Genomic DNA, 27,809 nt, shown 5'->3' on the forward strand with positions numbered 1-27,809 from the left:
GTAGAGCTTGGTGTGCGTGGAGGTCGGGGCCTGGGAGCAGGGCGACTCAGAGGTCAGGGCGGCGCAGGTAGGGGGGGCGGGGGTGCGGGGGGGGAATCGGCGGGCGACCCTGCGACCATCCCCCGGGTGCTGACGGAAGGGCCTGGCTAGGGGCCGAGTTAGTGGCGTCAGCAGGCTTCGAGGTACTCTCGCCAGTCGCATGCCGCTCGAAAGCTCCATGCTACCCGCAGAGCGGTGCGGGCGATGGTCCCGTTCCCAGGCCCCGGCGAATTGTGTCGAAGGGAAAGTTCAAACCCTGGTGGCCAGTGCCCACGCCTACGGCGATTCAAGAGCCACACTGTGCGCCCAGGTGCGCGCCCTAATCCTTTAAATTTAGCAGAATTGCCTCAGGCCCGATTGCAAAGGACCTTGTGGTGCCCCTGTGTGGCTTTGGTGTCTCGTCGTGCGTGCCCCCGACAGCGATGAGGGGTTCTTCTCCCGCCACGCTAGCGCGCAGAACTCCTCGATGTGACTTTGAGGACTTCGCGACCACCCCATGCACCGCGCATATCGTGCAGCTTGCTGCCCCCTGACCATCCCCATTTCCAAATTCCTGCCTTGGTTTGACCAGGAGCGCACTGGGTTTGGTGCGTCTTGGTGGGCAGTCTCACCGTCAGGGCCACCTTTCGTTCCGTAACTTTTGCTTCACACCATGGACACCGCGCTACCGCGCCGCACCCTGAGCACCACTGCAACGTTCAAGGAGAATTTTGATGCGGCACAGGACCTCATCAGTCGCACGTGGACTGAGGCGGACCTCGCGCTTGACAGCCTCGCGGAGTTCTTGGACAGAGACAAGGAGGTGGAGGTCCTCGCAAAGGTGCTGGAAGAGGGCAAGGAGTTTTCCGATGAAACCCCTGGAGACGGCAAAGAGGAGGTAGGGAGCCGAAGCTGCTGTGAAATCCGCGTGGCACGGGGTCGCGATGGCTGCTCTGAGTGCACCTAGGGTTTTCACCCGGTGGTCATTGCTTAAGGGCCCAGGAGCCCCTCCCTGCCACCCCATCCCGGTCCTTTCTCACCTAGTCACACCATCGCGACCCATTCTCCTCGTAAACACAGCCTCCCGCCCTGATCTCCTGCAGATCACGGCCGCCTCGCCCTCAGCCGGTCCCGCCTCGGCGCCACTCGCCCGCGCCGCCAGCTCTGGCGCGGTGCATCGCATCGGGGAGCGCATGCTGCGGGGCGACGTCCACATGCTGGACAAGGTCTCCTTCACGCTGGGAGTGGCCAACATTGCGTGAGTATAGCATCGGCGGCCCTGGGACCGGGGACTGACAGGGCGGACGGCGCTATGAACATTGCTCCTGCATGCGCACAGTGCACTGCCTTCCCTTGCCAGCGCCCTCACTCCTGCCGTGTTCGACCAGAGGGCCCCTGTGGAGTCCCCTACCCATGCCAGGGCATCCTTGGACCCCCTGTCCACCCCTGTACACCCACAACCCCGATCCACACATCTCCCTTTCCTGAATCCATGCTCAGGCTGGTGGCCTTCTGGCTCGGGGCGTCACCCAGCACGTACCAGTACTGCTGGCTCATCAAGTGCTTGACCCTATTCACCATGCGCTGGTTCTCCTACCGCTCCCGCGGCCTGCACTACATGATGCTGGAGTTCTGCTACGCCGGCAACATCCTGGCAGCCCTCCAGATCTTCTGGGTGCCCTCCTCCCCCCTGCTCCGGCGGCTGGCCTTTGCACACATGGCGGGGCCCCTCATGTGGTCCATCGTTGCGATGCGCAACTCCCTGGTCTTCCACGATGTCGACAAGGTGCGGTACGGAGGGCAGCAGGGGCAGTGTGTGGCATGCTTGGGGAATCGAGAGAGGCGTGGGCGTGTGCTTGGTGGCTTTGCATCTGCGCAGGCTGCCTGCCTGGTTTTCAGCATGGAAGGGCGAGGGGACAGGTAGCAGGCACAGGAAGGGGCGACGCAGCACCAGGCCCCTTTGACTTCCTGCAAGGCTCTGACCTCGCTCCGCATCCTCCCTGCAGCAAACCACGTTGATGATGCATGCCTCGCCGGCGATCTTGGCCTGGTGAGTGGGTGGTCTTCCAGCGGGGGTGCAAGATCGTGGACCAGGGCGGGTCTACATCGACCGATTCCAGGCAACGGCTTGGGCCTTGAGAGCTGGCACACTGGCTCCCATTCGAGCACTGCTCCTGTCCAGAGAATGCTCGCGCCATCCGCCCCACCCCTTGTCAATCCTCTCACCATAGCCTCCCCTTGGCTGCCCTCACCCCGCCCCCCTCCCTTACCTTCAGGACGATGAGATGGCGCCCTCGACCGGAGTGGACTGCAGGGCTGTCCCCCGATCAGCTGGCTGATTTTGGGAGCAGCAGCTGGACGCAGATGGCGCTGCTGCCCATGGTCTTCTACCTGGCGTGGGCCTTGGCATACTATGTGCTGGTGGGTGCAAGCAGGCGCTGCGTAACCACACGATTGCTTTTGCTTTTCCAAGGGGGTGAGAAGGGCCTCGACCGCCCCAGCCCATCTGTATGAGGCCTGGTAGGAATGCTTTCAACCCGTCGTGACATCATGCTTGACCCTCCCCCTGGCAGATATTCGTCCTGCTGGAGAAGCGCATCCGCTCCCGGGGCTACAGCAACATGTATGTGGGGAGGACAGGGACATCGCTGCTGTGTGAATGCATTGCTGCTGGAGGGATGACTGCTTGGCTCCCTTGTGCAACATCAAGTCCTCGGTGCTTTGCCTGAGGTGTTCTCTGCCCGGCTAGGCAACACTCCTGTCCCTGGGTTGATCCCGTCCCCAATGCACCCCTCCATGCAGGTTCGAGGAGATGGTGAGCGGGCCCGCCCTGAAGGGCAAGAAGTCCCCGCTGTCGTCTTTTGTGCTCAGAGCCCCGCCGCGGCTGCAGGTGGGTGCTGGGGCTGGCTGGGGCTTTCTGATGTGGGTGGGCAAAGCGTGTCCTGTGACATGTTGCTGGCGCCCTTCTCAGTCTTGCACTTGTGTGCCGTGTCCCCACACCCGTGCCTTCACCAAGCATCCTCCCCGTCTCCTCATCCCCTCCCCTCTCCAAACACCTCCGACCCCCACTCCCTCCAACCCCGCAGCCGGTGCTGTACCTCAGCATCCACATGACGGCGGCGTGGGTGTCTTTGCTGCCCACAAAGCTGCTCTGGGACCACCCCTGGCTCCACACCATGGTTCTCCTGGCAATCCTCCTGGTGGCCACCTGGAACGGGGCCAACTTCTACTTCAAGGTCTTCGCCAAGCGGTACCTGGCCGATGCCGAGGCCGCGCGCGCCAAGCGCCACCGGGAGTGAGGGGTCGGTGTTGATGCGGGGTGGCGCTGCACGCCACCTGCTCCGGCCCCGTGAGGTGAGGCCGCCGCGGAGCCCCTTGCCAAGGACCACACGGCTCTCGACTCGCTGTGATTGGCTTGAACTTCCGAAACACCAGACACACGTTGACTCTGGAACAACCTGACACCCACTGACTTTGCATTGCCCACACCAATGGCCTCAGTACGATTGTAATTATATACAAGTGACTGTGCCAGGGAGGGATTTTGCCCTGCACCGAGCGCAAGTGGGCGCACGGCTGCAGGCGCTGCCGGAAAAGGGGACTTGTGCAGATGGGAAAATTGATGCACATTCGATGTTCGTTCGCTGCAAGGGGGGGTGAGATGGGGGCAAGCCGCAAATTTCTACAAGTGGCTGCTGCTGAGGAGGGGCCTTTGCTGGCGCGGCGGGGTCCAGTCTTCCCGCGGCTGCCGCGGCGGGGTCCAGTCTTCCCGCGGCTGCCGAGGCCGGCCTCTGCATGCACTGGCAGGTTCCTGACTCCAGAACCCCCCACGCCGCCTCAGCTGGCCACGGCCATGGCCAGGGAGGACTTGGTGAAGGCGGAGTCCAGTGCCCGCCCCGCGCGCTCCCCCCAGGCGCTGGGTAGGATGTCGCGCAGGCTCTCCATCATGCGGATGCCCGGGTCCAGCTGCGTGGACCAGCCCTCCAACACGCAGGTGGTGATGACCACGGTGGAGACCACGCCCTGGAGCTGGACGCCGTGGCGTCGGATGGCGTCCATGAGTCCCGCCACCACGCCCGCGGTGTCGGCGCGCAGGGCCTCGGCGTCCAGCCCGTCGAACAGGCTGCCCAGGTCTGCGCGGAAGGCGGCGGCGGCGCGCGGCGGCGGCGGCGCATCGGAGAAGGACACGATGGCGTCGGCCAGGCCGCGGCCGTCCAGGCGAGTGAGGTTGCCGAAGAAGGCGACCAGCCGGCCCTGGTCGGCGGGGGTCAGCCGCGCGGTCATGCCCACGTCCAGCAGCACGAGGCGGGGCAGGCGCAGGTCCCACCCCGTCCAGGCGGCGAGTGCGCCGAGGCAGGAGGAGGGCCCCGGTCGCTCCAGGTCCACCATGATGTTGCCCGGGTGCATGTCGGCGTGCAGGAAGTTGTCGCGCAGGAGCATCTTCAAGTAGCAGGCCAGGCCCAGGCCGGCCAGGCGCTTGTTGAAGCGCGCGCCCTCCGTCTCCAGGAAGCGCGCGATCAGCTGCCCGCCCTCGAACGTCTCCACCAGCACGTCGGGGGCGACCAGCCCCGGCCCCGCGGGCAGCGGGAAGCGCACGCCGCGCCAGCCCGAGAAGTTGGCGGCGAAGCGCTGCAGGTGTGCGGCCTCCTGGCGCAGGTCCAGCTGCTCGCGCAGGGGCGCGCCGAACTGCATAACGCTCTCGCGCAGCTGGCCGCCGGTGCCCAGCAGCTCCAGGAGGCGCGCCGCGCGGCGCATGAGCGTGATGTCGCGCTCGATCAGATCGCAGACCGCTGGGTGGCGCACCTTGACCGCCACCACCGCGCCGGGGGCGAAGGGCGAAGGTTTGCCGCGCCGCGCGCCAACCGGGCGAGCCTTGCCGTCGCGTGGGGGGGCGGCGGCGGCCGCTCCTTCCGTGGACAGCACGGCGCGGTGCACCTGCGCGATGCTGCCGGAAGCCACGGGCTCGGGGTCAAACCGGACGAAGAGGCGCTCCAGCGGCGCGCCCAGCGAGGCCTCCACCGTGGCGCGGGTATGGGCAAAGGCGTGGGCCGGGGCGCCGGCCTGCAGCGACGCCAGCGCCGCGCAGGCGTCGGCGGGGAAGATGTCGGGGCGGGTGGCCGCCCACTGCGCCCACTTGATGAAGGCGGGGCCGGAGCGGGCGAGCGTGCCGCAGGCCAGGCGCAGCCAGGCGCCGCGCGCGGCCTCGCCGCACCACAGCGCCGGGCTGGACAGCAGGGCGGGGAGGAAGAGCAGGCCCAGGAAGGCGGCGCGCGCGGCCAGCAGCGCCTCGCGCGCCACCGCGGCCAGCAGGCAAAGCGCGAGGCGGCGCGCGGCGTGCAGAGCGTCGGCCCCCGTGCCGCCGGCCGGCTTGCGCGGGTGGTGTGAAGAGGCCTCGCCCTGCGCCTCCAGGGGCACGGCGTAGGCCCGGGCCTCGCGCCCCAGGCCCATGAGCTGCGCGGCGGCCAGCGGGATGCCCACCGCCAGCACCTTCTGGCCGGACTTGGAGGCCAGGGAGTTGGCCACCGCGATCAGCCGCAGCTCCGCGTCCTCCCAGCGCCGGACCAGCTGGCGCGCCGCGGCCTGGCCCGGGCGCAGGCCCGCCAGCACGCCCTCGCAGCCGCGGCCCCAGATGCTGCGCACCAGGGTGGGGACCTGCTCCAGGTCCGTCACGGAGCGGGGCGCACCGTCGGCCAGGCCCGCGCGGCCGAGGAGGGCACGACCACTTGTTTCCGCACAGGCTCCGCTGGCAATCCTGTGGAGTGATGTTCGGGGGGTGAGGGCTCGGTACCGGTCCCGCGCCACGGTGTGGCAGGTGAGGGGTAGCCGCCCGGCCCCGGCTCCGCGACGAGGGTCGCAGGGAGGTCCAGAAGCATTGCGGCCCGCCCAGTGTGATGCATACCTTGATTTAGAGGCCTGCTCCGCCAGTATGGCGAAGCGCCTCATGGTGAGGTGAGGGTCGCGCCCGGTGGCGCGCTTAATGAAGAGCGAGGTCAGGTTTGGATGGTCGCAGAGGTCTCCTGCACCGATAACTCACGATAATATATGGCAAGTGGTAAGCAAAGTTCGACTGGTACCGTATATCAATGACCAAGGTGCCAGACAGGTTTGCTCGGGTGTGTCAGCACGGATGACAATTGGGCGCTGGAGGTGTTTCCTGCTTTCTTGTATCTTTGAGGAGACAACCGGAGCATCCACAGCCGTGTCGTCGCTGCAATGCTCATGTTTGGCTGGCTAGATCACTGCGTCCTCTTGGTATACATACACGAAACCAGCAGATCAGCATTGCGCCAGCTTTGTGCTGGCAAACTCCGTGTGCAGACAGCAAGAGAGCAGCCAGGCTTGGTTGGGGAACTCCGTGACAGGACTTAGGTACATTTTTCAGCGGTACGGGTGCATGCGTACGAGCTCGTGCTGTTAGATCCTCGTTGCTCAAATGTATGTATGACGGCCTTGCGCGTCCTCCCTGGCCAGATGACGAGAAGCGAGACCGGTCAAGGGCAAGGCCCGGGAGCAGCGGAAGCCGCGACATCTGTCATGTCCGCGGCTGCCCTGAAGCGGAGGCGGAAGAGAGAGGCAGCTCGCAAGGCGGAGCGCGGTGACGAGGCCGAGGTGCCTGCCCCTCCCTCCCCACACCCTGCTGAGCCGGACCTGGCACAGGGCAGGGCTGATCCTGAGGCCACACCTCCCCCCAGCCCCATTGCGGGCGTACCTTGCTACCATGATGAAGCTTCTGAAGATGCCGAGGAGGAGGGGCCCCGATTGTGCGGTATCTCGGAGCTCCCGTGCCCTGCTGCCATCCCTCATGTGCCCATTATAGAGCCGTACATATCGGTGAGTCGTGTGGTCTGGGGGGTGAAGGAGTAATGGGGGGACCCCTCCTCTGCAAAGACTCTGCATGGCGGCATGGAAGGGGCCCGCTGCTGGTCCACCCGCCAGCACCCTCGATGGGCCATTGTGCGCAGCATGAAACTCTCCCCATCCAACCGCACAGGCTGGCCTGGCCAAGGATAGATCGAGCAGCAACGAGGATCAGTGGCTGCTGAAATCCAACAACTCCTGGGGAGTGGAGGGCAGCCAAGGTATGGCCCAAGGGCAGCTTTGGTTGTGCATGGTGCGGCGTGCTCTGTAGCAGCCATATGTGAGATGGCAGCAGGGGAGTTGCAGTCTGGATCAGAGGATCTGGTCCTTCAGGCACCTCGGACTCTGCCTCTGGACACAGGGCCCCCGAGCCCCACCCTCTTCTCCTTCACGACTTCGCACCTTCCAAACCCTGTATCCAGAACGGACCAGCTTTGCCGCATACGGCATCTTCGATGGGCATGGCGGGAGGAACGTGGCGACCTTTGCGTCCAACTCCCTGCTCAAGTCGGTCATGGCGGCGGCGGATGCCGCGTCGGGGCCCGGGCCGCGTGGCTTGCCCAGCCTGCCAGACGCGGACTCGCTGCCCGCTGGGCTGGCGGCCGTGGCCGCGCTGCAGTCCCTGCTGGCCCGACGCCTGCCCCAGGTGCGGCTGCATGGTGTTCATGTCATTTCACGAGTGGCCGGCTGGCTGAGCGGACCGACTCAGGCTTGACTGCAGACTTGGAACACTGTGGAGGGGCCTGATTCTGCTTGCGCCGCCCACTCATCGTGGCGCGTGGGAACCCCGGGCCCATGTCCCCATCCGCCGACGCCCCTCAGCGCCATCTCCACCCCCTGCAAACCCATTTCTCTGTCCACCGAATCCCCCCTCAACCCGCGCCCCCCCCCCCTCCTGACCGCAGGCCCTCGTCGACGGCTTCGAGGCCTGCAACGCCGACGCCTGCGCGCGGTTCAAGACCGGCGGCACCACCGCGACGCTGGCGGTCATCGTCGGCTGGCACCTGCTGGTGGGCAGCGTGGGCGACAGTTTCGCGGTGCTGGACACGGGGTCCGAGGTGCTCACAGCCAGCGCCAACCACCGCCTGGAGGACAGCGAGGCAGAGGCGGCGCGCATCCTGGCGTCAGGGGGCGAGGTCGCGCCCTCCACGGTCAACGGGCGCCCGGCGGGCCCCACCCGCGTTTGGCCGGGGGGGCTGGCCATGTCACGCACGCTGGGCGACGCGGCGGCGGGCCCGCGCGTCCTAGGCACGCCGGAGGTCCATGCGGCCGTGCTGCCGCCCGGCGGCGCGCGCCTGATCCTGGCCTCCGACGGACTGTGGGACGCGTGCGCGCCCAAGCCCGCCGCGCACGCCGTGCGCGGGCTGGGCGCCCAGGAGGCGGCGCACCGTCTGCTGGCCATGGCGGTGAAGAAGGACCGCCTGAAGGACGACGTGACGGTGGTCGTCGTCGACTTCCTGCCCGCGCCGGGGGCGGGCGCCTGCGCCGTGCCCCGGCTGGGCCGCGCCGAAGCGGCGGCGAGGGCGCCGGCCTGCGCCCCCGTCTGGCAGCCCCTGCTCCGGCCCTGCCACCGCCAGGCCGAGACGGCGGCGGCGGCATGTGAGTGGTGTGGGGGAGGGGGCGTTTGAGACAGGAGGTGGACTGGGGGAGGTCATGGGGAGGGGGATGCTGACCTCGATGGAGAAAGCCGGAGGGCAAACCGAGGAGCTACTGAACTGGCATGGGCAAAGGTGGTGGGTGAGAAGCAGACCGGTGACTTGTGTGGGGATGCGTGTCTCGGGTTTTGTGGATGCGCAGGCAGCAGGCGGGCCAGGGGGATGGGAGGCTGTGCGTTGCATGCAGCTCTGTGTTCAGCCCTGCCCTCCTCCACGATCCTCCTGCAGGCCGGCGGGAGGTGGCCGAGGCCGAGGCTGCTGAGCAGGGGGAGCGAGAGGCGATAGAGCGGCGCCTGGCCGAGGTGCACTCCAAGGTGGGTTGGGGGGGAGGGGAGGGCAGCTCGGTGTTGGATGGGGGCTGTTGAGGGGCTGTACGGAGGCCGGGGCCGGGAAACAGCCGGCTCCTCTGTCCAGCCCTGAGACGCGCCATCGCTTGGTGTGCCGTGGCAATCGATTGAGGCAGCCTGTGTTGCTCGCGGCACCTTGCCCTTGCACAGGCCGAGGAGCACGCCGGCGACGGAGTACAGGAGAGCAGCAGCAGCTCGGCAGAGACGCTGCCGGATGCCGAGGATGCGGCGGTGCACACTCCCACCCTGCACTCCGAGCTGCTGCACCTCCGGGTGTCGCCCGAGGACCTCATGACCGCCATTGCGGGCGAGGAGGCAGCCGGTGAACCGGCCCCCGCCACCCAGGAGTGGGAGGTGGTGGGCGAGAGGCCGGTCCGCGATGCGCAGCGGCGCGACCCCAGACGGGGCGGGGCCCGTGGCCGCGGCCGGGGAGTCTCGAGAGGATTCGTCGGGGGGGACGCAGCCGCGGCAGGCGTGGAAGCGGGGCGAGGCGAGGGCCGTGCACCTCTCGGTGAGTCCGTGCCGGCCCAAAGAGGCCGCGGGTCCGCCAGGGGGCGGGGACGGGGCCGTGGCGTCGGCCGCCGCAGCGCAGGCTCAGATCGCGCCGAGCCGGCGGCAGACGAGGCGGGCGCAAACAGCGTCGGCGAGGCGCGGGCGCGGCGGGCGCGGGACGGCGCCCAGGCCCAGGCGCGGCGATTGCGCGCCGGCGTGCCACGCCGCGACGGCGAGGAGGCGGCGGGTGGGCGCGCGCCGGACTGCAGGCGGGGTCCAGCACGGGACCCAGACGGTGCTGGAGCGCGCGGGACGAGGGGCGGCCAGGGTCGACCGCGGCCAGCCCAGCGCCGGCCACGGGCCCCCGACGAGGCAGGGGGCCTTTCCTCCAATGCTCCCGCTGAAGCGTAGCCTGGCATGCTGATCCCCCTCTGTGCTGTCTTTGCCTGCCTGCCCGGCTGTCGGGGGCGCCGTCTTACACGGGAACACCCTTACATCAGCCAATCGAGCAGCGAGCGGTAACCCAGGCAGGAAGAGCAGCGGGGGGCAGCGTGAGACATGGCGCCCTTTCCCACTTGCACATGGCCCCAGCAGGTCCAGAAGAGGTCCTCTTAATCATGTATGACTCATGTCTCCCCACTCCGCATGCGAGACAGCCTGGCCTGCAGGTCCTCCGCCATCTGGAGCAGGCCGGCACGGATGGCGTGGGCCTCCTGCGTGGACCTGGCCGGGCGGCGCCGCCCAGAAGCCGCCGCGTGCTGCTGCCTCACCAGCCTGCTTGAGGGTAGAGGGTAGGGAGGGGGGGGTGCTGCGAGGGATATGTAAACACCAAGAGTATTGCACCCAAGACCTGCATGCCCACCCAGGCGCCCTCTCCCAATCCCCGCAGCCCGAACGACCCCATCCCCCAAGGGCCCCCCATCCCAAGCCCGCCCGCCTGTCGTGCTTGGCGAGCACGGCATCCCTCCGCTCGTCATCCGCCATGCGCTCCAGCACGCTGGCCTGCCGCAGCGCGCCCTCCAGCGCGGCCAGGCGTTTGCGGTGGGCCGTGATGTCATGGGTCCAGCCCTGAGCCAGGTGGCGGTCGGGGGGAAGATGGGGATATATGGTTCACAGGGAAAGGGCAGCTCGGCACGGCAGGGCCATTGCCTCGTCCCTGGCCAGCAAATCCAACCCTACCCACTCAGTGCAGCACGGCAGCGCAATCCCGTGCCCCAATTTCCCCCCCCCAATCCCCAAACCCGCACTCCACCTCGACATCGGCAGCGCGCCGCTGCTTCAACACAGCCAACTCCTCCTCCAGGGCCGCGTTGCGGCGCCGCGCCTCCCCGAGCGCCGCCTCCAGGGATCTGGAGGCCTGCCCGCCGCGCCGTGCCTGGGCCGCCAGGTCAGCAGCATTCGACCTGGCGGCGTCCAGCAGGGCCTGCAAGCGTGGGCATGCAGGCCGTGTGTCACGGCTTTTGTATCAAGGGTTAGGAAGCATCGGGCCAAAATCCAGCCTCCCCGCCCGCCATCCACAGAGGGAACGACCAGCCCTCAGTCCCAGGGAGGCCACCCCGCAGGCACCTGCTCATGCTCTGTGTTCTGCTTGAAGAGGGCCGCTCTGAGGGCAGCCATCTCGTGCTCGTACTCCCTCTGCGCCTTCTGGTGTCTCTCTTCCTCACGCTGGAGTCGCGAGGAAAGCTCCGCGGCTTGGAGGCTGGCTGCATCCCGGGCTTGCTGGGCTGCGAGGCGAGGACACGATGGGCCCGCAAATCATCTCGGTGTGCGGCCAGGCACCCCCCGCAGTGGCCAATCCCAGGGTGCACCCCTCGACATGTGAATCTCCAAGGTCGTACTCTGGCAAACACTCCACCTACTGACCTTGGATACAGGATCGGGTGGCCTGGCACAGCGCCTTCTCTGTCCCCTCCATCTGCTGCACCAGAGCCTTCAGCTCCTGGAGCTGATTCGCAATGTGCATTTCATGGCCCTGAGACCTGCTATCGGTATCACTGCGACCGCACGAGGCTGCCGCCTCACGATCGGTGGCCTGCTGGGGATTGTTCTCCCCCTCTGCAGATATGGTCCAAGCACTGGGCAGTGCGTGATTCATTCGCACAGTCACCCTTGTCTCCTTGGCAAGGCGGTGGGTGGGCGATGTGCACTTGTCCATCTCGTTTGCCTGGATCAACGCATGCTGCCTCTTGGTGGCCAGGTCCCGGTTGGCCTTGGTGAGAGCCTGCCGTGGCGTGGGGGTGCTCTGGAGCTTGGACCCTAAGATCGGCACTTGACCCCACCCTTGCTCCACACTTACCTTGTACACATGCATGTTACTTCCTGAACACATTCTCATAGATGCAAAATCCTTCTCCAGATCACCTGTTGGAGATCATTGGCTTGGGCGGTGACGGTCAGGAGCTTTCGGCGAAGGGCATGGACGGGTTGGAGGCCCCGGGCACACGCTGCGATCTGGGATAGCAGCGTCTGCCTCTCGACATTGAAGTCAGCTGTGGACGATGGGGAGTGAATAGACTTATTCTAATGTATTTCAAGTATCCATGTGCCACAGGGCGTGCACATACAGCCTAGCTACCTATCGAGCTCTCAAGCCTCGCGATAATGGCCTCGCAGGGGGTCCGGCTCCGGACGAGATCTTGGTCATCGCCCACGACGGGCAACCCCATGCTGTGCAGTCTGGATACTATATGGGTGTATAATCTGTGCTTAATACCAGAACTAATTGCTCCGAGACTCCAAGGAGCTCATTTCTCATCGAGAGGGTCTCACATGCACCACGGTCAAGGGGCACGTCCACGGCGAGACTCGTTGCGTGCAGCGATTCAATGCTTTGTGACAAAAACTGCAGCTGCGATTTTCTTCGACCAAACGTTAGAATCAATCTCCAATAGTACGGCCGCCTGGTTCTGATCATCAGGCCACCTCCAAGACTTCAAGGAAGTGCTCTGCTCCACGTCATCCGTCATCGGGCGCGCAAGTACATCACGGGGCAGCCAATCGCGAAACAACTTGCATGGTTGCGCCATGTATACACGATCAAGTTGGAGTAACGCTAGACTTAGAGCAAACAGCAACACCCTCGGGCGCCGCGATGTTCAAGAAAAATATCACCGTGAGCCAGACGTCGCTGCTTGGTGGCAAGGACAACAAGAGCCTGAAGGCTGCAGCAAAGAAATCATGCTCCTCTCTCAGCGAAGACCAGCTTTCGGATCTGTTCTCCTCCAAGGCACTCATCACCCTGAGCAAGCTCAACAACAGGTCGCTCGTGTACGGCAGTGAGGGGGGTGACCCCCTCTTCTTCGACCCCACAGGCCATGGCGATCGCCTCTTCCCCACGGTGTGTGGGGGCATGCAGGCTATCTGATGAATCTATGAATCATGCAGTACAGACATTTAGTACCCTGCGATGCAACGTCCAGCATCCCTTGAGGCCCCACCATGAAACCAGTGGCTATCGCGCCCCCCCTCCTCACTGAAACCCATTCCCAAATGCAGGTCTACACGCTGGCGAGGTTCCCAGACATGCTCGAGAAGTTGTACACCTACTCCCCCGTGTCTGACAAGGTCCTGGGCGGGGCTGACCTCTTCCTCCAGGGCCTCATCCTCCCCACCGACCAGCCCATCCCCGCTTTCCTGGCGGGCAGCGTGAGAGCCCTTTGCGTGCCGGGAAACCCCATCCCCTTTGCGGTGGGGACAATGGCGGTGAGCAGGACAGAGGCGCAGCAGGCGGGGATGAAGGGGAGGGGGCTCACCATTCTCCATTCCTTCGGGGACCTGCTCTGGCAGCTGGGCAGCGGCGCGGCACCCAACGCGGGATTCACGCCCTCCCGCATCCATCCCTTGCCTGACCAGGTAGGCTGCAGGGTTTGGAAAGGGGAGGGAAGGGGAGTGGGTGTTGGCACTCGCTGAGGATGGAGTTCAATAGCTGCTGCAGCACATCAGGTCTACAATTTTAGTCCAGCTGCTTTGAGCTGCATCGTGGGAGCAACACTGGTGTGCTCCAAAGATTCATGCCGTCACCACATACAGGCTGTCTGTGTTCACTTCTAGATTCTAACACAATCAGGAGAACCCACCTGGCAAACTTAGATGCGCTTTCTCTCATACCGCTCAGGCTGGGCCAGAGGACGAGGCCTCCCCTCGAGCAAAATCCAGCGTCGACTCCCCGTCTGATGATGCGGAGCCTGACTCCCCAGATCAGACTGAGGAAGCCGTCCCCAGTATCGAGTCCCTGAGCGTGGCTGAGGAGAGCTCAGCACCACCCCCAAACGGTGCCGTCAGCCTAGATGAGATGCTGGAGCAGGCCGTTCTGGGTGGTCTGCAGACCCTGAAGGCCATCGAGCTGCCCATCCAGTTTTCCGACTTCTACTCCAAGCACATGCTGGCACACCGGCCGCCAGGTGGATTGTGGGGTGGAGTGAAGGGGAGGGACTATGGGAGGGAGCCTAGCATGGTGGCAACTCTGGACCGGGAGAGGTCCGTGGGTAGGCCTGTGCCGGGTTCGAAGCCCGGCAGGTGGAGAACTTGATGACATCAACGTGGGCGAGGAATTGGCAGGGACATGAGCTTCCCCAAGGGGGGCCTGAGCCAGCTTGAACCCTTCACTACCCCCTCTTTCCCCCCAAACTCTCCTAGGCGTGACCTTTGACCTGAAGCAGAGCAAGTACAAGAAGCTGTCCAAGCTGCTGGACAAGTTTTCCAAGGACAAGGTGATCACGCAGAAGGTGGTGAGGAAGCAGGACACCATCTCCGCCGTGGACCGGAATCACCCGCAGCTCGCCGGCTTCACCCCGGCGGCCGCGCCCGCCACGGCACCCTCCAGCGCCTCGGCGCCCGCCCAGGCCCCCGCTGGGCCCTCCACCTCGGCCGGCCTGGTCATCACCCCATGCTACCGGGCGCCAGCCACGCTGCGCCCGCTGTTCGGCCCGGAGGCCGCCGCCGACAAGGATCGGCTGTACGACGCGGCGGAAGTCGCCGCCGCGCTCTCCAGCTACGCGCAGCAGCAGCGTATGACTGGGCTCGGCAGGGGTGCTGGTTGGGGTCTTGTGGAACAGGCAGGCGTGCCTGGTTGCGGCGCCTCACATCACCCCCCTTGGCTCCCTTGCGTCCTGACAGGGCTCCGGGGCGCGGGGGGAACCATCGCGCTGGACGCCCTCCTGCGCTCAGCGCTCTTTGGAAAGAAGGAAGAGGTGTCCGTGGGCAGCGCGATCCCGGAGCGGGCCCTGGTGGCCAAGCTGACGGACAAGCTGCAGCTGCACCACCGCTTGACCCGGCAAACACCCCAGGTGAGGGAAATGAGGGGAAAGGGTCTGCACCATCGGCGGCCGACTGCTGGCCCACGCCACTGAGACAGAAGAATTCTGGGTGGCAAGTGGGGCCGTGCTGTGGGGCCCAACAATAGTGCTTGGAGCATGCAGCCGTGCTTGCCACCTCAAGTGTACCCCAACTGTCACCTTCTGTCCCACCCCACAGGGTCCGGTGAGCACCGTGAGGAAGGGTGTCCTTCCCCCCATTACAATTGCAGCGGGGAAGAAGCGTGGGCACCCCATCACCACCATCAGCCACATGGAGAGCTTTGGATTTGTGCCCGATGACCTTGCCAAGGACTTCCAGAAGGCCTTCTCCTCCTCATGCAGGTGTGTGGGTGCGCAGCGTATACAGGAATGGGGGGCCGGCACCATGTGGTGCGCTTGTGGGAGAGGTCTGGAAGTACTGCAAACTCTGGTCGAGGTGTTGCTGGGTGATCTTCTGGCCTTTCTGGTCACATGCCCCACACCGACCCTGGCAGTGTGGGAGAACTGCCAGGAAAGCAGGAGCACGACATGGAGATCACAATGCAGGGGGACCTTGGTGCCAAGGTGGCGGTTTGGTTCACTGCACACCATGGCATCCCAGCCAAGTACATAGACGTCAAGGGCTCCAAGAAGGCATAGTCCGGGCATGGTACAGAATTTCATGCGCTCCGACCCTGATCTCCGGTTGGTCATGCGTCCCCTGCCGTTGCGACATTTGTGTCTGGCGCTCAGCAGCAGCGTTTCTTCGTGTGATGCTGTGTGAGTCTTCAGCACTGGAGATGCAGCTGTTGTCCCAGGCGGTCTCTGTTGAGCACAAACACGTCGACCTGCTGGTGCTGACTTGGGACGGCAAGCCTGCATGGGTAATTGTCGCGTATGGGGATTCTGGACTTCAGCCATGCCTGCCACTGCCTTGCCCGGGGTGATTCCAGACTCCCTTGAAGCGAACATAGTGCTGGCCCAGCACTGGTGGCCAGAATCAAGCGCCAGGCCCCCAGGGCTGCCACCACTCACTGCACAGTCGTGCTGGATTGCCTAGCACCCATTCCCACGCTCTGCATGCCATGCAAGGTCCTGGACTCGAGGTCGCCGACGATCACCAGCCAGTGTGCCTGGATGACGAGGGTCGGAAATCAGGGCTGTGACTGTCAGCGGGCGCAGTGGTCGTCTTTGTCGATGATAACATGGCCTGTGTACGATACCAGGGACGCACCTTGGGACCTGTGGAGCTGCCCACCTGCCCGGTGCTCAATGCAACCTCTCCCTCGGGGTGGCGTGTCGAGATGCTGATGGAGATGGTGCGGCACGCAGTGGGACTCCCTTCGTCGGCCCCGCGCGTCGCCCACTCGGCCCCGACGACCACGGCAAGGGGAGCTGCCGGGGCTTTGCCGGACCCTCTGCCTCCGCGGGGCGCATGGCCGTTCTCCTGGCGCCGAGTGGCTGCCTCGGATGTGCGACCACGCAGCACATCTGCAGGCGAAGCAGACGGCCCCTTGCCCTGGTCATGCCACCGCCCCTCAGCCAGGCACTGGCCGAGGAGGGCGCAGGAAAGCGTGGCGTCCAGCACTTGGCCCCCTTGCAGACTCAGCAGCTCCCCCATGGCCTGCGCAATATTGCGAGGCCATGCATACGTCAGGCTGCGGCAATGGAGTGGAGTAAAGACCTGAGCCAGGGATGGGTTGACCACTCAACCAGCCAACCTGGAGGAGGCGAGCAGCGGTGTCCAACACCACCCTCTTGTCGGCATTGTAGTCGCTGATGGGCATGGCCACCCCCTCGAGGCCGGCCTGCAGCAGCAGGCCGGCCTTGGTGTGTGGATCGTCTGCGTGGGCAGGGTGGCGAGGTAGGGGGTGGGATTCGAGCACATGCAGGATGCTGCATTGGGGCCGCATCCATTCAGGGAGGTGCCCATCGGGCTGCCTGTGCCTCTCATGCACATCACCGCCCATGACTTCCCTCCCTGCACACCTCACCCCTGCATGCTATCACTCGCTCTCCCACCCCCCCAGCTCACCCATGCGTGCACCCCTCGGTGGCCAGCGCACCGCCTTGGCAAGCTGCAGGTTGAGCTTGTCCTCGTTGAAGCGCACGGGCAGGGCGTCGAACTCCGCTGCGCCACTCACGATGGCGAGCACGTCCTCCACGCTGCGCGCGCTGGGCAGGGCCTGGAGCAGCCGTGGGATGCCACGCGGCAGGAGGCCGTGCCGGGCGCAGGGCCCCGCCGGCGGCAGGCGCTGGATGCCACCGCGGCCCCGCGCCGCCACCAGCCCCGCCTCCCTGAGTTCCTGCGCCGCGCGTTCGACCAGGGAGGAAAGGAAGCGGTCCACCTGGGCCTGGTCGGTGCCCCGCAGGTCGTAGTAGGAGGGGTTTTGCAGCAGGCGCCGCGCGAGGAAGGTCCAGGACAGCCAATCGATTGCGTCCTGGCAGCCCTGTATTGCCCCTGTCGCGGTGGGTTGAAGCATGGCGTTCTTGTACACGGGCTGAGAGGGGCAACAAGCATGGCGTGGCATGCTCTGTGGCCAGGCTGAATTCCGATATCGTTTCCTCAATGCAAACCACTCGTCATTCTCCCAGTCCCATACCTGATGCCACCTCGGCCAGGAGGTAGGAAGCCAGATGCTGCTGGAGGCAGGACTCCACGGGCAAGGGCTCATACAGGCACTTTTTATAGTAGGACTTCTTGGGATCGTACACCTGAGGAAGGTTTTGTGCAGGTGGATTGTGAGACTGGTAGAGAAAGGAAGAGAGTAACATTGGAAGGCTGACGCAGGTGAGACCACAAGCTGTTGCGTGCACAACCACCTAAACGCCTAGGAGTACATCAAGCTCTGATGAGTCACAAATGCTCCATGCCACACAGGAATCTCGGGCTCGAGGCAGATCCGAGTGGCCAGCAAATAAAGCTTCTCGACCTGCCTACCATGACGACAGCTATCCCCTGTGTGTCTGTGCCAAGCTGTCCGGCTCTGCCCAGCATCTGGAGGATGTCCGTGAGAGGGTAGTCGACATACCGCCTGAGCAGGAGGTTGTGGGCAACTTCAAAGGGCAGCAGCATATGGTTGGGAAAGGCTGGGTGGAATCGGGTGGCTCTGGAAGCATGTTGATCCACTCAGCAATGAAGGATACTCCATCCCGCCTTACCCCGTCACGGGATCGCTGAGCTCTGTGCCCTTGATGATGACCAGGTGGGCTGGGGGCAGGGCCGCCCACGCCATTCCAGGGGTGGTGATCAGGACCTGTGGGATGTTATTCAGAGGTAGGGAGCTTGTTCCCCCTGGAATGGCTCAAATTCCGGGTAAGACAATCTGACACCACAGCGGGAAGCATTATTTTCTTGGATTAGCACACCTCCACTACAACAAGCTAGGCAATCTTAACGATTGTTGCCTCGCCGCCAATCTCAGCCGCTTGCCTGGATCTTGCCCTCTGTGTGCAGCCTTGCCACCAGCCTCTGGTCTGGCAGCGCAAGACCGGCATGCAGCAGGCCTATGCCAAACTGGAGGCAGTGCGCCAGCACAGGATCCTGCACGGTGATGGCATGGGAGCTCCATCTGAGCTTGAGGGCCCTTCCTCCTGATTGAGCACACCTACGGCCTGCTGTGTGTAGTGGTAAAACTATCCTCCTAGTATTGAGCAGGGGCAACTGCTGCTCAACAAGCCCTTGCCCTTTGTCTACCCCTCCACAACTCTCCACCCACCCGCACTGAGTACAGCGTGTCCTCCACCTCCGCCTCCGTCATGTGCAGGAAAGCGCGGGGCTTGTCGTCTGCCACCGCGTGGCTGATGATGTCCATCGCCGTGGCGCGAGTCTGGCGCCTCGAAGACACAAACACAATGGCCTGGGTTGCCGGGAGAGTGCTCGGTTGGTCGGCGCTCCCTGGATGCAACATCACCGTATCCCTTACCACGGCGGGTCACCCTGCCCTTCAGCCCAGGCCCCACTCCTTGTGTCTGCAGGCCAAAAGACCACACGCACCGGTCTGCTCTGTGCATGCGTCTGGATGGCCACATAGGCCGGCCTGTTCATGGATGCCATGCGCGGGCTGTAGAACCGGCTGGGGTACCCCTGCATGTGGCACTCCAGCGGGACCGGCCTGGCAGAGGGCATGAATGCAAACAGGCCCTGCGATTGGGTGTGGCAGAAGAGGGGGTATGGGTTGTCCGTTATAGCTGGACAAGTAATGCAGAGCAGGGGCCCCATCAGTATGAAGCACCTCGGCAACTGGCTGCAGCGTCCCACGCTGTGCAGCCCTCTCCATTGCGTTGGTCACAGGCCTGGTCTGGCACTTTGCATTGTTAGACCCACGCATCTCCCAAGCACCTTGCCCATTCCACATCCCTCTACCTCTGGCGCTACGCCCAGCCAGGCCGCCAGATCTCCAGCGTTCGCCAGGGCAGTGGCCAGACCCAGGAACCGCAGTGAGGTGGGGGCCGTGCGGCGGAGTGAGGAAACGACGACCTCCAGGGTGTGCCCCTCCTCGGCTCCCAGCAGGTGCACCTCATCGACGATGACCAGTCCGACCTGGGGGGAGAGCAGGAAGGGCAAAATGCGAGGAGCGGCTGTTAGGAAGATTACCTCGTTGGATACATGGCATCCACGCTGTTGACCCCTGGCTACCGCAACTCCCTGGGTGTTGCAGTGTTTGAGAGGCCGCAAGGCCTTTTTCTCACCATCTGCATGAGAGCATTGCCATGCCCAGCACTGGAGAGTGCCGCCCATTCCTCTGGGGTGCAGAGGAAGATAGATGCCTTGCTGATGGCAGCCTGCGCGCGCGGACGGGAGTTTGGTGGGGCAGGTCAGCACTGCACCTGCGGCTCCACAGAGTGATCCAAGGCCCACAGCGTTCCACTTCCACTATGCAGCTCTCGGCACCACACTACCCATCCTTCATGTTCCCCCTCGCACCTCGTCATCTGCGACCTCCTCCCTGAGGCGAAGAAGGGCGCGCCGCAGCGTCTTGCAGAATCCTGAGGACCAGCTCCTCTGCTGCTCCTGGACAATCACCTCCTTGGGAGCTATGAAGAGCACCTGGCGCGACGGAGTGTTGTTGACAGGGCTTGCACATGTTGTCTCTGGGCGAAACACTGCAAGAGGACGGGATGGAGAGCATGCATCCTCCTAGCCCTCGTCTCTCCCCCCATCACACCTTGCTGGCGGGAGAGAGCTTCCAGAGGCGTAAAATGGCTAGCTCAGCAATCACAGTTTTGCCAGACCCAGTGGGGGCCCCGACGAGCAAGTTGGCATTGGAATGGAATGCAGCGTGGAAAATCTGTGAGAAATGTAGCATGCGGATGGTTGAGGGGCTGGCGGAGCCAGTAAGAACAGGAGCGACAGTATTCCAGGTCTGAAAGCTTGGGTGATGACCCTCTGGTGAAAGGTAAAACCGCACCCACCTGGGTCTGGACGGGGTTGAAGTGTGTAAAGGGGAAGAGAGAGGCAGAGGCCGGGTCTCCCAGAGCCGTTGTGGGCAGCGGTGTGAGATCCAGGAGGTCTGTCGGGGCCCAGAAGGGTAGAAGGAACGGCTGGGAACTCATGACCTATTCTTCGATAGATTCTATACCAGGGTTGGAGTACACGGTTCCATTGCCTCAAGGCGTGCCCGGCTCCTACAGAATGCATGCCACTGCCTCACCGGTGTGGCCGCCCTGGCGCTGTGGCAGGGTTAGGTGGCGCAGCGGGACGGGGAGGAGGAATTGCGCGCCCAGCCACTCGTCCGACACCACGCGCACAAAGTACTGTGCGGGCATTGAGGGAGGGGGAGAGGGGGGGATTGGGGAGGTGTCATGAGTGGCAGGGTGCAAGTGGGGTGCTGCCACAATTTGTCTCCCCCAATGGATCATCCTGGCTGACAAACCTCAGGCCCTACCTGCTCCGGTAGCGGCTCGAAGATGGGCACCACAAACTCCAGCTTCTGGGGCCCGGCCCTGGCTGTGTGCCGCTGCAGCATCCATTGCTCTGGTTCGTGGGGCAGGTGGTGGAGGTGGGGACCGAGCAGGGGTGGGTGGCAAGCTGTGCCCCTGCCATTGCTCACAGCCCTTACCAAGGCGGCAATGTGGGGCATCGTCATTTCCCCCCCCGGCCAACCTCCATCGCCCACCAGAGTGGTAGATGTTTTCGCTGTTGGCGTCTTCCACCCAGATGTGCCACTTGAGAGAGCCGCCGTGCAGGCGCTCCTTCCACTCAAAGGCGGGGGTGATGCGCAGCACCAGCTGCAGCACGGTGCGCGTGATGGGGTGGGGGTGGGCCTCCAGGAGCAGGGCCGGGAAGGAGGCGGCCGCGTCTGCCAGCTGCGGCCCGGCCGCCGGGTGGTGCAGCAGGTCACCAATCTCCTGCGCCGTCATCTCCTGCGGCAGGGTCGGGGGTTTGAGGGTGGTGGGAGGTGGAGGAGAGGTTTCTATCCTCTGGTGTGAAAAGGTTGGAGATGAAGCTGCGGAAAAGCGCTGCTCCATGTTGCTGCGGGCTGTTGCCAGAACAAGCCCCAGACAAGAACATCCCCACGTTCCAGCGCGCAGTCCTCCCGGCACCCACCGCGAGGCGCTCCATGCTCAGGTTCCTGTCCTCCACTTTCTGTATGAGCTCGAAGCGCAGGGAGGACTCGTACTGCCACAGAGGGTGGGCGTCCGGCCACAGCTTCCTCTCAAAGCACTGCACGAGCCAGGGTGATTGGGTGGCTGGCACGCGGCTGGTGATTGCGGCCGCCGTGCTGCTCCACAGGCATGTGCATCCTCTCAAGGAGAACAAACAGTCAGGCCCTGCCTCTCAGCTGCCATCTTTGGACCCTCCCACTCTTCCCCATGCCAACAAGTGCGGCCCTCTACCCACCTACCTTGCACATGGTGAGGCAGACCTCCGCCGCGCCAGACCATCCTCGGCGCAGGCAGATCTCAAACAGGGCACGGGCGATGCGGCCCGCATTCTGCGAGACGTAGTTCATGTCGGCCGTCAGGCTGAAGCTGTCGATCCTCGCCCGTGCGATGTATGCCTGTGGGCGGTGGAATCGTTGACGAGGGGAGTTGAAGAGGGCATCCAGACAAGCCCCAAGCCGCACTGACGTTCATCCGCTTGGTGCAGTGTTATGGGTAGCACCCTTCTCCCTTCCTGGCACCGACATCATGGCATCGACAGACCACTGGGCCCAGACACCCTACTACTACCCTAATAAAACCAACCATGCACGATCACCTGGAGGAGGATGTTTGCCTTGCCAGGCTTGGTGTCTGCGCCGCCCTGGATGTCATACACACAGGCGGAGCGGGCCAGGGTGTCCAGCTCCACGCCCTCGTCTTCACGCACCGTCAGATTGTCAAACTCTGGCAGGGAGTATAGGTCATCAGGTGAAACTCAAGATGCAGTGATGGTGTGTGAAGGGCAAGGTACGGGGTGTGCAGTGGGTGGCTGGTTTGGTACAATATTCCAGCAGGACCATGCCACACATGGAAGGCAGAGGAGAGGACCCCTGCACTGCGCCTGCCCTCCTCGCCAGGGTGCCTGTTCCCATGCCCCTCAACTTCCCTCCCCTGGTATTCCATTGCCAGGCAACGCTGCCCGCGCCTCCCACCACCCTCCACCCCTCCAACCACCAAGCACAGCCAACCCAACCCACCTTTGCTGCGTGCCATCATAGCCAGCACGTCGGCCTCGCCCAGGCGGGCGCGCAGGCGCTCGTTGAACACCTCGATGGAGGAGGCGGCGATGTAGTAGTGTGAGGCCACCCGCCCCAGGTCGGTGACGTGCAGGTTCCCGCCGGCTTCATCGTAGCGCGCCATGCGGCAGCGCTGCAGCTCCCGCGCGGCCTCCCCCACCAGGCGCCGCCGCGCGGCCTCCAGGGTCGGGTCGGCCATCAGCTCCTCCCACGACACGCCGTAGGGCAGGGGGTTCTTGCGCATGCGGGTGTACAGGTAGGTGTAGGACAGCCAGCGGATGGCCTCGCGTACGTTGGTGACCTGGCAAGGGAGAATCTCGTGGAGGGGGCAGGGGGTTGGATGGAGTAGAGGTGCAATGAAGGAAAAGGGAAAGGGGATGGGAGACGCAGTGCGGCAGCCGCAAGTCTCCGCCAGCCCGTAGGCCATGAATAGACGCAGAGCAGCAGGGCCATATCAAGCTGTGCTGAGGGCATGCCCACGCTCAAAACCCACAAAAGTGGGACTGCTCATCCCTCATTTCTGGACCCTTGCAACTGGCATCCTTCCCCTTTCTCTCACCGTCCCCAGCACGAGCTCGGCGTTCAGGTGATCCACGAGCCCGATGACAAACTGCGACTCGATGGGCGTCTGCTGAGTCAGCATGCCCAGGTAGTGCCCCAGCTTGTCGTGTGTGGTGATGATGATGCCCTGCGGCAGTGTTAGGGCTCGGGATGGCTTTAAGAGCGCATCGCTTGCCTTCTCATCTGGCAGGATGCTGACCTGGCTCAACATGTCACCGCTTTCGCCAAGGTGCTGCCCGTCCCATTCCAGGACCCCCGCACGCCTCACCTCCCCGGAGTCCTGGAACTGGGGCCTCCCCGCCCGCCCAAAGATCTGCTGGACGTCCAGCATGCCTGTGCGCAGACAGAGCGCGACATGTTCAGCCAGGAAGCGGCGGTGCAGGTGGTTGGGTGAGGGCACGACCTCGCACAGCATGCCGAGACCTCACAGAAAGCTGCAGATGGCTGCCCGCCCGCTCTTTGCCATGTGCCTCTTGCCGCTTCCCCTCCTCCCACCCACCCGCCCCTCCTGAAATCTCGCTCGACCCTTGCTCACCCAAGTCGGTGAAGCCGCCCTTGGCCGGGTTATACAGCTGGGTGCCCTTGATGATGACGGTGTGGGCGGGGAGGTTGACACCCCAGGCCAGGGTGGCTGTGCAGCAGAGCACCTTGATGATGCCGGCGCCAAACATGCGCTCCACCAGCGTGCGGTCGGAGCGCAGCATGCCGGCGTGGTGGATGCCGATGCCTTTTGAGAGGAGGGAGATGAGGCGCGATTACATGATCTGGCTGAGCCGCCGCAAACCAATGCGTCTCTCATCACAAATTAAACACCTCACACGCCTCGTCACCCTCCCATCCACTCGACCCAACCCACCTGCTTCGAAGACTTCGGCAAGCTCGCGGTTCCGCGACTTCTGGACTTCCCGGGCATACAGGGCGTGCGTCTCCTCCCCGCTGCAGTCAAACAGGTCCAGGTCACCCCCCTGCTGCGCCCGCAGGGCCAGGGACCGCGCCGTCTTCCCCGTGTCCTTGCGAGAATGCACAAAGACCATGGCCTGGAAGCCGCGCTTCAGCGAGTCGGCCACCTTCTGGTAGGTCACGTCGTCCATGATGGTCGTGCGCGCACCAAAGTTCTTCTCCGAGATGCCGATGAACTGCATCTCCAGCGGGACGGGGCGGTACGAGGCATCAAAGTAGAACAGGCCTGGCGAGGGGTCCGGGGTTTGGGGGGGGTCAGGGGGGAGGGAGGGGTGTGTGTGTTGCGCGGCTGCGATCAGGAAAGGAGGGGTATGAGAAAGGCGGCTGGCAGGTCCTGCCACCTGGCCACACACCCCACCACCATGCCGAGTCCCCCCCTCTGGTGATTCCACCACCAATCCTCGTGCCCTTCCCCCGGCCTGCGCCCCCCACACCACCACCACCACCACCACCACCACCACCACACCGGTCTGAAGGTTGACGCCCAGGAAGGCGGCGACGTCCTGGTAGTTGGGCAGGGTGGCCGACAGCCCCACCACGCGGATCATGGACTGGGTGGCCTCCACCTGACGAGTGGTCCGTGCCACCAGCGTCTCGATCACGGGGCCGCGCTCGTCGTTCAGCAGGTGCACCTCGTCGATGATGAGCAGGCGCACCGTGGCGGCCACGCTCACCTCGCCGCCTTTCCTCGTGATCACGTCCCACTTCTCGGGCGTGGTCACGATCATCTGGGTCTCCGCCATCTCCTTCCTGCTCAGCTGCATGTCCCCGGTCAACTCCTTCACGCGCAGACCTATGGAGGGATGAGTGGGGGAGGGAAGGGAGGAAATCAGTGAGGGAAAGAGGGGTCTGGTGGAGAGACTAGAGGATGAGATGCCTGAAACAGCCACGGACAGGGGAGGATACAACACATCGATATACTACACTGTCTGAGTATGCTCAAACCCAAGCCTTGATGATACCCACCACAAATAACCCCTTGCAGTAGCACTGGGGTCCAACAGGCTTACCCAGGGGTGCGAGGCGCCGGGCAAAGGCGGAGGTCACCTCGGCCGCCAGGGCCTTCATGGGCGCGACGTAGATGATCTTAAAGTCCTGGGTGCGGATCCGGCCCTGCACCATGTTCTGGGCCACCTCACGCAACACAGAGATCATGGCAATGTTGGTCTTGCCCGCGCCTGTGAGGAGGAAGCAGTTCCAGTCCTGGCATCAGCACATCTACACATGGAGGCTCATGCCAAGAAAGGCGCTCTGCCCTGGTTGCCCAAATATTTGTCCGCCACCAGAGCCCCACAAACACTGTGCCCCTCCCCACACCAAACCTCACCGGTGGGGGCACACACGAGGATGTTCTCGTTGCTGTTGAATGCGGTCGGGTAGATGCGGGACTGGATGCGGTTCAGCGTCTCGAACCCTGCAAATGCCGGCTGGGCCCATGCAGGGAGGTCGCTGATCTGCAGAGGAGGATCATTTTGGGTGAAGGGTCAGGAGAATGGGGGGATTCAGGCTAAGAGGTGTCTTTGACTTCAATGTATCTGAAAAGATCTGCATGGCACTGACATGGCTTCCTGTGCAGCAATGTCCTACTGGCGCCAGCTCGCACGCCAATGTCCCACCACCTCACCTTGATGGAAACTTCTTCGGGAGGCGGCACCGAGGGCTTGGTGGCCGGCACAAAAATCTCCTCATACTTTTTGAAGTTCCTGTGTGTGGAGTGGTGAGTGGGTACACATCCAATCAGGCACCTGGCTCCCAACCCACAAGAAGCCACCCATTCACTGGTTGCACCAGCACTCATGCTGGCAGCCCAACTCTCCCTCTCCAAACTCACTTGCGCGTCGTGCCAGTTGGCAGGGCCTTCCGGCCCCCCACGCCCTCCACTCCGTCGCCCAGCCGGAACTCCACACCTCCTAGCCTGTTGAGGGATGGGTGGAGGTTCAGAAAAAAATGTGAGCCAATCATTGATGCGTTCTGGCTACCCGAGACCATCGATGGGACGGAGAGGAGGCTCTGACCACTTATGTGAGCTTGGCATCATAAGCGACAAAGCAGGAGGTGAAAAGTGGGGGTATCAGTCTTAATTATCTAAAATGGTAAATCCTTTCCCACAGCCATTTCCCTGCTTCACACATCAGTGCGAGTCCCTCGCCCCAACCAAGCGATCAACCAGGGTATGCCAGCCATGCCATACCCCCATCCCGCCCAGATATGAGGCCCACTTTATGAAGAGATGTGCGGTGTCCTTGGCCTCCTCGTCCTGAACCAGGGCGTGCAGCCCCACCCGCATCAGCCATGCACCGTCCGTCTCGTCCTCGCGTCGCACGCCGGCGGCCGAATCCCTGCCGCTGCGATCCGACCGGCGGCCGGCCTTGCGCTCATACTTGGCCAGCAGCCTCTGTCGCGCAATGAAGAGGTGGCCGGGTGAACTGGAGCAAGGCATGCAGCTGAGCAGGGTTTGCGGGAGAGGGGGGCGAGGGAGCAGCAGATATGGTACGGCTTGGCCTGCTGTACGACGCCTACCACCAATTGGTTCATGCTCCATCCCATCCAAAAACAACTACCAGGGCCATGTGGCTCGACACACAGGCACAAAATTGCCAGGATTTCCTTGGTAGTACCTCACCTGAGACTCTGACATCATGGTCACAGTATCGGACATGTAGGCTATGCCAGCTGTTGACCCAACAGGGTCGTCTTCCTGCTCTGTCTCCCGCAGCGCGGTAATTGCATTTCGGATGTTAGCGACGATGGATGGGCGGGCCAGCAGCAGCTCCTCTGTTGTAGGATAAGGAGAAAGAAAGTCGTAGGGTTGGGTGCTGTGGGTAAACCACCTCAGCGCAAGCTCAGCGCTGGGAGTGTAAAATTCTCAGAAGCCAGACCGGGTGTTGCCAGGGTGAGTTGAGAAAACACAGGGCCAGTCTCGCCTCCACTTAGTGATCCAGGTGCAGGTGTCCCTGGATCCCCAAACCTCCCTCCCAACAGCCCACCCACCTATGCGTGCAAACACGCCCTCCCCCAGCAGGTCATACAGCTCGGCCGCCAGCACATCCTCGGAGGTCTGCTCCAAGAGCAGGCGGGCGGCGGCGGTGGGCACCGCGTCGTTGTCGGGGACGAGGCTGGCGGAGTCTGCGGGGAATTCTCCGCCACTCGATGCCACCCGCTGGCACCAGCCGGCCAGCCAGCGCGCTCCCAGCTGCGTCTGCAGCCGCTCGACGTGCTTGGGGACGAAGACGGCCTCCTCCGCAGCGGCTTCCTCTGCCGCAGAGGCGGCAAGGAAGGGTGTCGCAGCAGGGAGCGGGGTAAGGCCATCCACAAAAGCCTGCGCTGCCGCGCTGGTGTACCTGGAGTTGAAAGGTGTAGGCGCTGCGGTGAGGCCAGGGACACAATCTTTCCCGATCTATGCATGCGTATTTACAGTACTCATAATGCATTGGTCCACCCTCACCTTTGGAAAACTGGACGGGCATCAGCTTCGCTGACGTCACACAAGGCCAGCACCGCAGCATCGGCGTCTTCTGCAGAGGTCCTGGATTCTCGAGGTCCATTCGAAGAGACCAAACCGTTCCTTCGCCTCTGCCGAAGAAGAGTGTCGCGCTCCCTTCTCAGAGTGTCAAGTGGCAAAGGTTCGCACAGGCCTTGCTCCACCAGCAGAGAGAACACCCGAGGTTCCGGATCCTGTGAGGTTTGTAGAGTGATCCTGGCGTTTCACATTGCACAATGGACATTTAAAAAGGGAGCTCGCCAGTTGTTCGCGGTAGTACCTGCCACTCTGCCATCTTTGGGGCGCTGCAAGGGAGCGTGTCCAGTCGAGGCCTACGGCCCAAGCGTAATGATCGGACCTATCGCCTCGCACACCGCATTTATAAGTCGAGACTGGTTGAATGGGAAATGATGTTAGAATACACTTCATGAAACGTTGCTTTATTGCATGGCACAAGGAGTGATCAGCAAGTCCAAACAGGGAACCCGCCATGTCACGCC

The 27,809-nt window shown here is 63.6% G+C and overlaps 6 protein-coding genes across 6 annotated transcripts; 3 read left to right on the forward strand and 3 right to left on the reverse strand.

The window, feature by feature from the left end:
* Positions 1–691: 691 nt before the first annotated feature.
* F751_6199 (putative membrane protein) lies at positions 692–3,317 on the forward strand (the record flags this gene model as incomplete). Its single annotated transcript, XM_011400642.1, has 7 exons — positions 692–916; positions 1,122–1,276; positions 1,519–1,809; positions 2,295–2,439; positions 2,592–2,641; positions 2,821–2,908; positions 3,105–3,317. The coding sequence occupies 7 exons, from the start codon at positions 692–694 to the stop codon at positions 3,315–3,317; spliced, it is 1,167 nt and encodes a 388-aa protein (XP_011398944.1).
* Positions 3,318–3,855: 538 nt separating this feature from the next.
* On the reverse strand, positions 3,856–5,961 carry F751_6200 (ABC1 family protein C21C3.03, mitochondrial; the record flags this gene model as incomplete). The annotated part of the gene is made up of 3 exons (XM_011400643.1): positions 3,856–5,565; positions 5,659–5,770; positions 5,918–5,961. The coding sequence occupies 3 exons, from the start codon at positions 5,959–5,961 to the stop codon at positions 3,856–3,858; spliced, it is 1,866 nt and encodes a 621-aa protein (XP_011398945.1).
* A 591-nt stretch (positions 5,962–6,552) lies between these two features.
* Positions 6,553–9,985, forward strand: F751_6201 (putative protein phosphatase 2C 15; the record flags this gene model as incomplete). The annotated part of the gene is made up of 7 exons (XM_011400644.1): positions 6,553–6,849; positions 7,010–7,097; positions 7,299–7,522; positions 7,782–8,475; positions 8,760–8,845; positions 9,029–9,250; positions 9,965–9,985. The coding sequence occupies 7 exons, from the start codon at positions 6,553–6,555 to the stop codon at positions 9,983–9,985; spliced, it is 1,632 nt and encodes a 543-aa protein (XP_011398946.1).
* A 921-nt stretch (positions 9,986–10,906) lies between these two features.
* On the reverse strand, positions 10,907–11,525 carry F751_6202 (hypothetical protein; the record flags this gene model as incomplete). Its single annotated transcript, XM_011400645.1, has 2 exons — positions 10,907–11,094; positions 11,234–11,525. 2 exons carry the CDS (start codon positions 11,523–11,525, stop codon positions 10,907–10,909), a joined length of 480 nt encoding a protein of 159 aa, XP_011398947.1.
* A 936-nt stretch (positions 11,526–12,461) lies between these two features.
* F751_6203 (Eukaryotic translation initiation factor 2D) lies at positions 12,462–15,303 on the forward strand (the record flags this gene model as incomplete). Its single annotated transcript, XM_011400646.1, has 7 exons — positions 12,462–12,707; positions 12,866–13,222; positions 13,485–13,770; positions 14,006–14,377; positions 14,486–14,655; positions 14,843–15,006; positions 15,159–15,303. The coding sequence occupies 7 exons, from the start codon at positions 12,462–12,464 to the stop codon at positions 15,301–15,303; spliced, it is 1,740 nt and encodes a 579-aa protein (XP_011398948.1).
* A 371-nt stretch (positions 15,304–15,674) lies between these two features.
* F751_6204 (Activating signal cointegrator 1 complex subunit 3) lies at positions 15,675–27,373 on the reverse strand (the record flags this gene model as incomplete). Its single annotated transcript, XM_011400647.1, has 34 exons — positions 15,675–15,776; positions 16,365–16,486; positions 16,679–17,104; positions 17,247–17,358; positions 17,585–17,678; positions 17,806–17,900; positions 18,077–18,187; positions 18,363–18,503; positions 18,641–18,787; positions 19,010–19,186; positions 19,336–19,428; positions 19,571–19,693; positions 19,812–19,934; positions 20,059–20,156; positions 20,298–20,400; positions 20,532–20,620; positions 20,763–21,009; positions 21,194–21,310; positions 21,492–21,647; positions 21,848–21,975; positions 22,269–22,608; positions 22,867–22,995; positions 23,137–23,201; positions 23,404–23,595; positions 23,725–24,054; positions 24,295–24,621; positions 24,839–25,006; positions 25,156–25,282; positions 25,453–25,531; positions 25,660–25,743; positions 26,048–26,223; positions 26,452–26,603; positions 26,820–27,083; positions 27,274–27,373. The coding sequence occupies 34 exons, from the start codon at positions 27,371–27,373 to the stop codon at positions 15,675–15,677; spliced, it is 5,337 nt and encodes a 1,778-aa protein (XP_011398949.1).
* Between the last annotated feature and the right edge of the window lie 436 nt (positions 27,374–27,809).

This window comes from Auxenochlorella protothecoides (genome assembly GCF_000733215.1).
Source record: "Auxenochlorella protothecoides strain 0710 unplaced genomic scaffold scaffold85, whole genome shotgun sequence".
In the NCBI taxonomy this organism is placed as follows: Eukaryota; Viridiplantae; Chlorophyta; class Trebouxiophyceae; order Chlorellales; family Chlorellaceae; genus Auxenochlorella; species Auxenochlorella protothecoides.